Below are 10490 nucleotides of genomic sequence, written 5' to 3' on the forward strand. Positions count from 1 at the left end.
TATATATATATATATATATACACACACACACACACGCACGCACACACACTGACAAAATAAAGAAACATTACATATAGACAAAAACCTACACAATGAAGTCATATTTACTTCATATGTACTGTAAGCTGTCTTTACAATGATATTGAACTTTTAAAATGTATGATTATTTATTTATTTATTTGCTCATTTAGTTATTTATTTACTTATGTATTTTGTTTTCAGTGCTATTAACATTATTTTGAATATTATTAACATTAATCAAATTGGCTTTTCTAGATACTTCCATTTCTGTTATATAATTAGATAATGGAAGATCTATTGTATCATGTGAGCAGACAGACGCTGTTTTAAGATTGATGTTGTTGTTGTTGTTGTTGTTATTGTTTGTTTTAGATATTTCCCCAGTTTTATCAACCCGTTCAGTGCAGCTGTTATATTACATGCATTAACAACAGTGATAGTAACCACTGTGACACAGCAAGAACACCACTAAGTTTACACAGGTTTTAATTTGAGGTTCAGTGGTTGTAATAGTAGTAGTAGTAACAGTTTCAGCTGTGACCATCCTACCTTTTCTTATTTATAGGATATACTGTGCAATGTATCCTTCCTTATTTAAGATGGTACACAATACTCTGAAAGCAATTTCCTTGCTGTTTCTAGCAGGCTGAGTGAGGCTTCTTTCAGTGGCTCAAGTAGTATTGGCGGCAAGTGGTGGTGGTAGTCTACTTATGTGTTGTGAATTCAAACTTTGCTGCAGCGGTTGGTATTAGAAAGGGCATCTGGCCATAGTAACCCTGCCAAAAATATATCATCCCAATGTCCCCAACCCATCTGGGGAAAGGAGCCATTTATGCATGATTTCGATATCATATTTGTTGAAAGCATGTGAAACAACAGGAAAAGAAAGAAAAAAAACTCATGGAACAAATATCTGTTGGTGGGAAATTCCAAGGTACCCACTACCCCTCCCCACTTCTTGTCCAGAAGAAAATGGTTTGGTTGCTGGAAGACCCTTTGTCTCGCAACAGGACTCTGCGCCCTGCCACACAAGCAGGAGAACTCAGTCATGGCTGTCAGACAATTTCTGTGACCACATCACCCCTAACATCTGGCCCTCTAACTCCCCAGACTGCAACCCCCTTGATTATTATGTGTGGGGTGCAGTTGAGCGAGAGACCAACAAAACTCCTTGAAACATCAAAGATGAGCTGAAGGCAAGGATTATGGCAGCATTCACCAACAAGGGTCAGTAAAATAAAGTACCAGTCAAATATCGGGGCCAGTTTGAGGGAGAACCTTAGCTACATTGATCTCACTGATTTCAAAGGGCCTTCCTCCAGACATTAAAAAGTATTTGTATCTATGTGTCTATGGTCTGTCTGTCTCAAACTGGGCTGTCCACCAGTCTGTCTGCCTATTTCATTATCCTGTCATGATGCATTATGTCTATTACTATTTGTCAACCTACCTCTCTCTCTGTGTCTGTCAATCCAGTATGTCACTGATCTTGTGTTATTTCTTTTATACAGGGGACTTATGACCACCACAAATGTGTTACCATTCAGTTGGAACTATTTGAAAAGAAATACAAAATTCGACTGGACCTTAACAAGTAAGTATTCTTATGCATCAAAAATTTTCCAAATGAAGTTTTAAATGTACAGTAGAGCACCAAATAAAATATTTGCCATGTTTGATTACATTTCTTATATATAGACACACTGCATGTGTGTGTGTGTGTGTGTGTGTGTGTGTGTGTGTGCGCGCACATTTCCAAATCTCTTTGTAATTATGTTTTGTAATGTGTGGCTTATTATGTAGTAAAACTAAATCGAAAAATAATTTCTGGTATTTTCCTATTAATGATAGCCAATTTTATTTACTAAAGGATGAGTATGTAAATTATCACAGTCGTGAGAGAAATGTAATAGTTGATTGACAGACTTTTGGAATAACTGTCACTGACTTGTGAAGGAGGAAAAAGGCAAGGAATTACATGATTGTTGAAGACTTTATTTACTAACCTTTAGTATAAAAGAATTGGCTATTGATAATAGGAAAGTACTTGTTTTTTAGGAGGTTTTTTAATGTAAAATTTCTACAAAACCAGGCAGGAATTCAAATGTTTGCATTATTTTATTTTTTGAGAGGTGGGGGTGAGGTGGGAGTGGGGACTTTCATTTTGCAAAGAAAAGTTTTCTCTTCTATTTCTAAACTAGAAAAATGACTACAGTATGTAAAAATACTGCCCAAGTCTCCGAAAGAAAACTGAATGAAAGCAGACATGTTTTTAAAAACAAAAAAAGAATACAAATTCATTTTTTAAGTAGATATGCTTATTTCATAACTCCACCCCACCCCTACCCTAAGAAAGAAAATGATTTTGTGCAAAACCATCACAATTTTGAACAATTTAAATGACATAATTAACAACAACAAAGCAGCAAAAAGCAAATTCAGAATGAATAGAAAGTTTGAATTGAGAAATGCTGAATGCCTTCCATCATTTGCTGCGGTGACCTTGAATAGACAGGCCCTAGATACGAATTATCTAGCTGAGAACTGCTTATTTGAACTGTGTGACAAAGGGAAAAGCATCCATACCTAAGGTTCTTACCAAACAGCTGAATAAAAATGAAAATAACTTATCACAATATCTGGAATATGACAGGTGTCTTTTGTTATTCCTGCAAAAGAGTAGTTGTAAGCAACCCTGGTCAATATGTGGCAGAACATCTCCGCCATCAACTAAGATGGAAATGATGCAGTTTTAATTAAAGAAAAAAATACTTAAAGAATAAGGATGCAGAACATGTAGTGCGAAGCCCACCTCTGTGATTTTAAGTTCTTGATATAGTAAACAAAGCATTGATGGATCATTTAAATAAGATACATGAACAGTTAGGGGTATATATTGTGCAGATTTGAACATAGATGGCTTCTGATTATGTGGAGTGCATGACAGACTGGCTACTTGTGAAGAATTCTAAACAATAACAACAGCAATCAGGGAGGGAGGGGGGACAATAAATTTCAGAAGCATTTGGAAGTATATTCTGCTTCTTTTGACTTATTCAAGTTTGCTATCAAAATCTTAAGGCCTTCCTAAGTAAATTCTTGGTGTTGTTGTTGTTTAACCACAGGTCATTCCTAGTGTTTCTGTCATGATCATCTTAATTTCTTTATACAGTGTTTGTAAGCATATTATTGAATATGCCTTCCCATTAAAAAAAAAGAATTATGATTTAGCTGCTACTTCTTGCAGATCAAGTAATGCTGTAAGAATTCCTGTGTTAGCTCAACTTAAGTAGATAAAAATAAGCAAGCAATGGAAAAAGTGAAAACAAAACAAGAAATTTGTAAATCATTTCTTTTGTCTGTTGTTAACAAAAAAAAACCTGCACCTCCTCTTCTTATTTAAAAAAAAAAAATTAAAAAATATTGGGATTGAGTAAGGATTAAGACATCATCAGTAAAATGAGATAATCCTTACAGCTCTACTGTTATTGAATGTGTTCCAAGGATTAAGTTAAGAAGAAATAGATTTCTTGGCAAAAAGAAAACAAGAGAAAATGGAAAGATTAGGAAGTATTAAAATACATGAAGTGGAAGGTTTGAACTTAGGCAGCAGCTGCGTGTGTGTGTGTGTGTGTGTGTGTGATAGAGAGAGGGGGAGCATGTACATATATGAACACATGGAGGGGGAGAGAGAATGTACATGTAGGAGCATATATTTACGTGTGTGTGTGTGTGTGTGCTCAATTGCTTGTGAATATATTTGTGACTCATCTGTGTAAATATATTGGTATATTCATACACCAGAAAATGAAACTATTTGTTTGAATGATTGTGTGCACATATGCTATATGTACTGTATTTATGCACAACACAGCATAAATCAGAATTGAAACAAATTTAAATTGCATAATGCCCTACCATGGGTTAAATAAGAATTAAAATTATAAAAACATCTTCCTTATGCTGTTGTTGTATAGAAAAAGGAGGAGAAAGTTTCCATTGCAATTCCTGCAGACAAAAACATTGCCAACAATTTCAAAATATACTGAATTTAAAAGTATGTCCAAAAGCAAAAATGTAAGTCATACCAGTTATTATCAGAGGAAGAAAAAAATCTATTGTACCTCCTAAAGTAGTTGGACATTGAGTGCTCCAAAAATCTTCCCTCCTGGAAACAGTTCATATTCTTAGAAAGGTACTTTCTTTACTTTCTTTCCAAGAAAAACATCTACAAAAATCAGTATCCATACTCTACAATCAAATAACAGTGATGATGATGATAATAATAATAATAATAATAATAAAAAGAGCCAAGGCAACACCAGCATTCTCTCAGCAATTAGCCAGAGATGATTTTTTAAAACGAGAATATCTGAAATAAACTCAACTGCTCTCACAAATGAGAATACTAAAAATGAACCTGACCGCTCACAAAAATTAAGTGAAAAAACAGGAAAAATAACTCTGAATCCTTGTCCAGTACCAGATTGATCCCAAAATCTCATCAGTTCATGCCAGCCACGAGGCCAAACATCCCTGAAAGTTTCATCGAAATCCATCCAGCGGTTTTTGAGATATCTTGTCCACGGAAAACAAACAAACAAATAAACACGACTGAAAACAATATCTCCGCCTTCGCTAAGGTGAAGGTAATAATAATAATAATAATAATAATAATAGTAATAAGGAAGAGGATATTGACTAAAAACAACTAGTGGGCTGGCTTTCCCGTCATCCCTAACAACACAAAAACCTCTGCTTCACCACCATCACTACCCACACACAAACACACACACCCACATTTCCATCTCATATTGAATTTAATAATTTAGTTTCAACTCTACTGTGTCAATTTACAAAAGCTATATGCTGTCTAATTAGAACATTGCAAACCACTGCAATATGTTATGATATGAAATCAAACAACTGCAGCACATGTGCATCTGTGTATGCAATACGATGCCAACACTACTGTAACATGCAATCAATTGGTTACAAGCTATAGCACTGTTGCCCAATTATAGAGACATTCAATTATCAAGAGAACATTGGATTCTAATTAGAGTAAAACATGGCTTTATAGTAAGCATGTAGCACACACACACACATAACTGATAATCTAATGTGTACATAGACACAAGCACTGAAAGAAATACACTTACACATAAATATGTAAACACACACACAAACAAACAATCTCTGACAGAATAAAGTATGCACATAAAAACAAGCAAATAATGTCACACATATTACAAGACACACACACACACACACACACAGTCATCCTGCAATATGCACAGTTACACACAAATATTTGTAACATACACATACACAAATAGTTATGCTGTCACATGCACAACCTTAGATTAAAATGCACACACATGCTTAATTAAACAGAAATGCAAGAGAAATGTCTTAAAACATAAATATAGTAATTAATACACACACACACACACACACATGCATGAGCACACACACAAGCACACTCCTACCCATTCACCCATCATTTCTCTTCCACCCACTTCTCTCTCTCTCAAATGTAGTCAGCCAAATCTTTCTGAAATTCCTCCCTGCCATTTTAAAAATGGATGATACATTTGAAAATGTCCTTTGTACGTTATCTGGAAATGAGATGGGATAACCATAGCCAGAATGCCTGTGACCACAGGTCTGCTGACCTGGGCTAAACCACAATAACACACACACTCTCATGCAGCCTCTTAACTCTTTCGTTACTGTATTCATTTTGAGATGCTCTGTGTTTCTTTCAATTAATTTTAAATATAACAAAGAATTTAGTAAAATAACTTAGTTATTATTCAGCTAGTGTTAGGAACATAAATTGTGACTAAGGTATGCTGGAAGATTTTAATTCAAAACTTATGAAAACCGGTTTCAGCCAGGTTGGTAACGAAAGGGTTAAACACATATTCAAACAACCAAAAGTACTTTATGAGACCACATATAGTTCACTCTGCTATTCCATTGATATCTTCTTAAAAGACATGGAGTGTTAGCACAAAATATTTGTCATCTAATATAAGTCACGCTCTACCTCACACCATCTTTGGTCAAGCATCATAATACCTTTTTTTTTGTTTTCCATTGTGTTCTTCTGCAGTCTTGATGTGTTATCTTTTCCTTGGACTTCTCAGTAAGGTACTTCTATCTTCATTAGCTTTTTGACACTATGAGGTGCCAAGTGGCCTGTGACAAGGGTCCTTTGCAGTTGACTCCAAACTAGTGAGCAAAACGGTTCATATTCTTAAAAAGGTACTTTCTTTACTTTCTTTCTACACCATATGCCCGTGGGCATATGGTTGAAACGTTGTGTTAACAACAAACAAGATAAGGCAAATATCCGTCAATTGTAAATAATGTAAATAGTGAGCAAAAGTTCTCCATTTTTCAATGTATAGACAAGCTATTTGCCAGCATTTGTAGAGAAAACTGAGATGTCAACAATGTTTATATCAAGTAGGTTATTGATCTCGGCCAATAAAGAATAAAATTTTTAAAATCCATCTTTGAGATGATAGTAGGCTAGTGAAGTTTTATAATAGAATAGAAACATTTCCAGTCAAAAGTGATAATCTCTTTGCTAGCAGATAATGACTAATGATTAAATTTCTCATGCATAAAGAAATACTGAGTGTTCAAGTGCAATATATATATATATATATGTATATATATGTAATTCAACACTAAGAATAATAACCACAAATCATGTAGATTGTTAGAAGCAGTTCTAGCCAGTCACTTTCTCCTTTAAATTTCTTCAGATGTATCGTCTTCATTTGTGATTACTGGACCCAAAACTCACAAACTGAAATTTTTCCCAAATCAATGTGCCAGAAAAATTAAACCCCACATAAACTTAATTGCATGTCTTCACACACATATACATGCAGTTTTCCATAAAACTGTAACATACTAAAATACAAATACATACACACATATGACATGTTCACAAGTGTTGAACACATTCTCCAAAGCTATGTAAACACACACACACACACACACTCATATATACATGCACAAATTGGTTTCTATAGCTGTGTAAACACACATATTGTCTAACTCATAAATCGTCTTATTGGGAACACACTCATAAAATAACTGCACATCTACATTTCCAGATGTGTAAAAAAACTATACCAACGCATCCTAATAATTCAGGGTTCCGTCATCTTGCTCTGACACAGCCAACTAGTCTAGGTTTCCATCTGGAAAATTACTACCACACCACCATCACCACAGAAACAACTACTACCACCACTACCGCCGCCGCCACCACCACCACCTATCTTTTTGAGGTATATTTACCTCCAGATATTTCTACCTTTACCACCACCACTACTAGCCATCACTATAACTTTTGCTACCACCCCTACCTTCTGTTAGAAACATTACTTCAGTCATTACTGCTATCACCACTACTACTACTACTACTACTACCACCAGCACCACCACAAATCATCATCATCATCACCAGCAATACTGCATTGACAAAGTAGTAACAGAAACAAGACTGGTTGGATAGAGGAGGTGTATACGAACCTTTGCATTGTTGGTTGAATACTTAATTCATTAAATGTTGAGAGAGGGAGTAGCGGTGGAATGGGGTAGAGTAGTAGGAGGAAAAGGGATGGTAGGTAAGGAGATAGGTGAGGGGTTAATGCTGTTGCTAAGTATGTAAAAAGAGTAAATGTTGAAGTGGTCAGAAGAGAAAATATACGAAAGTAGGCAGGTATTCACGGATAGCAATATATAAGTATATGGAGTAGAGGGGCATGTCATTGATGCGGTTGTGAATAGCAACAAAAGAATTTCAACAAACCTAGCTGAATGAGTGATTGTCAGAGTGACTAAATCAATTGATTAAATGGTTAATAACCAATCGACAAGTAATATTAAAGAAGTGAAAAAGAGTAAATGAGTGTGTTTGTTATTGGCATAACGACCCTCCCAAGGTGTGTGTGTATAACATGTTTACGAGGAAAAGGTTGACAATTGAAGTTTTGGTGCATTTGCCTTCATCAGCCGTTAGGTGTAATACCGTAAATAATGTGTTTTTGTTTAGTATTCTGTCTTTTCTTCCAATAATAATTAGTTTCGGAATTTGTGACATTAATGCCTTTCCTAACAGTATTAATGGTGTAAGTTACATGAAATGAAATAAAAGAACTACATCCGTAGAATGAGAAACCTATTTAAATAGATTTAACAGTAGTTTATCTTCTATTTTATTTTATGGAATTTCCATGTGAGTGGGTGGGTGAGTTGGGGGACAGAATGAATGATTGTGTGAGATAATCTTATTTGTATTTCTTGGCAGAATTAGTGTCATCTTATTTTCTCTTGCAAAAGCAATGAAACCTTGATGCATAAAAGCAATATACCATCTGCATACAATAGCCAGAACGTGTGTGGGTATGTGTTTAAGCTGTTGTAAGATTAAATGATGTGTTTGTGATGTGGGATGTGGGATACTTTCTTGAAATGCGAAGTCACCTCCTGGGGTGTTTTAACTGGTTATCGGTTGTCCACTAGTTTGTAATGATACACTGTCCACCTGTCATGATGTCAAACACCTTTTGTAGGAGGTGGGCAGCTAGGCAGCACTGATCTGATACCACATCTACTGCAAATGTTTTATAACCACTAGTATATTCTCATCATTGTTATTATTATTACTGATGTTAATGTCATTTTTATCGTTATCGGCATCCCCTCCCCCCCCCACCTTCATCATCTTTGGCAGGTTATTGAAAGAGCTTATACATGGTTCGCTTGACCCAGTTCTTTCAAATCACATCCTCAATTAGTGTGATTCTATCAATTCTATACAAATGTTATTCAAACAACTCAGATGGTTTAAGGATCTACTTCCATATTATGTAATTGTGCTAAAATACGAATGATTTGTCAGCAAACAAATAGATCTCTATAAATTTAACTCTTTTTCTTTCAGTAATTAAACTAATGGATTTCTTACATTGGCACTCGACTACAGATATTTAGGTGAAGGTTCTAATTGATCAAATCAAACCTCCACGTGAAATGCATGAGTGATAAGTTTCACTCTGGCAAGATCTGTGGTCGGAACGTTGAATAAAATGAAACTAAATGTTGTGAAATATTTTGTTCACTGATGCAGATTACTATCATCATCACCGCTACTTCTGTTGTCATCATCGTCATGGTATTGAGGAGAATCATGATAAAATATCCTGATGTAATTTATGTGAGTGAGTGTGTGTGTATGTATGTATGTATGTGTAGATATATATATATATATATATATAGATATATATATATATATATGCACACACACATATCCCACTGCAGTTGACAAAATGTCTATTAAAAACAGCTATAAGTATAAAGATCTCTCTCTCTCTCTCATGTATGTATATATATATATATATATATATATAATGAATTAAAGAGAAGAAAAGCAAACAGGTACCCAGAATGTAGTGATAAGAAGAAAAAAAATGATAAAAACAAAAGTCCCCTTTCTCTTTCTTGCCTTCATAATAATGGGTGCATTGGGAATGACAAAAGGAGAACATGAACAATTATATAACCCAAGATCTCAAGATTTACAAATGTACATTAAATACAGAAGAACAGAAACAAAACTGAAACCAGTATAAGAAGCAGCTAGCACTAAACAGGTAGCGCACTCGTGTTACATAGATTATTATGAAGACATTGGTTGAAACCAAAAGAAAATTGTATGTACCTCGGGAACACACTCACAAACACACACATACAATTACACTCTCACGTGTGCATGCACACAATCTCACTCGTACAGATAAACACATATGCCATACAATAAAAGCACAAAAGGCGTTTCTTGGTGTTACTGTGAAAAACTTCTATGCAATCATAGAAGACATAATGATGGAGTTGGCCAAGGTTTCCCTCTTTTTGTTTTCTCATTTGATTTCTTTCTTCTTCTTTTCTATTCTTCTTCCCTGTTCTGTCTTCTTAATTTTTTCATCTTCATTTTCTTTCTTCTGCCTTCTTCACATTCTTCCCCAATTTCTTGTGTGTTGACACAAATCTACCCATTTGTTGGCATGTGTTTTTTGTGGTAGTGGTGGAGTGTTTGTTAGTCAACTGAGTTGACCCTCCTAGTGCATGCCTACTGCTTATTTTATCGTCCCTGGAAAGGTGGAAAATAAGCCAGTTGTAGCAGGATTTGAACTTGGGAATATGGAGGGATGAAACTAAATACTATAAGGCATTGATACTTTATTGTTTCTGCTTTTCATCTCACTGTCAAGGGATAAATATTTTGCCTCTACCACTACTTTTATGAACGTTTTCAAGAGATGATGAAAGGTGCAGCCCTGAACCTTGCTTGTGACAACCCAGTTTCACTCTGTGTCTTGTATCAAGTACCATTTTATTTATTGTATTTTTCTAACCACTGTAAATTCACTCATATATAT

General features: G+C 35.0%; 1 protein-coding gene across 2 annotated transcripts in view; it reads left to right on the forward strand.

Moving 5' to 3' along the window:
• LOC106880640 (disintegrin and metalloproteinase domain-containing protein unc-71) overlaps positions 1 to 10490 on the forward strand; it is a 274677-nt gene that overhangs the window by 198085 nt on the left and 66102 nt on the right. For both annotated transcript variants that reach the window (XM_014930680.2, XM_014930681.2), the window contains exon 3: positions 1533 to 1615. In XM_014930680.2, coding sequence (XP_014786166.1) covers positions 1533 to 1615 — 83 coding nt within the window. The remainder of the gene's footprint in view (positions 1 to 1532; positions 1616 to 10490) is intronic.

The sequence above is a fragment of the Octopus bimaculoides genome, chromosome 9 (assembly GCF_001194135.2).
Source record: "Octopus bimaculoides isolate UCB-OBI-ISO-001 chromosome 9, ASM119413v2, whole genome shotgun sequence".
Lineage (NCBI taxonomy): Eukaryota > Metazoa > Mollusca > Cephalopoda > Octopoda > Octopodidae > Octopus > Octopus bimaculoides.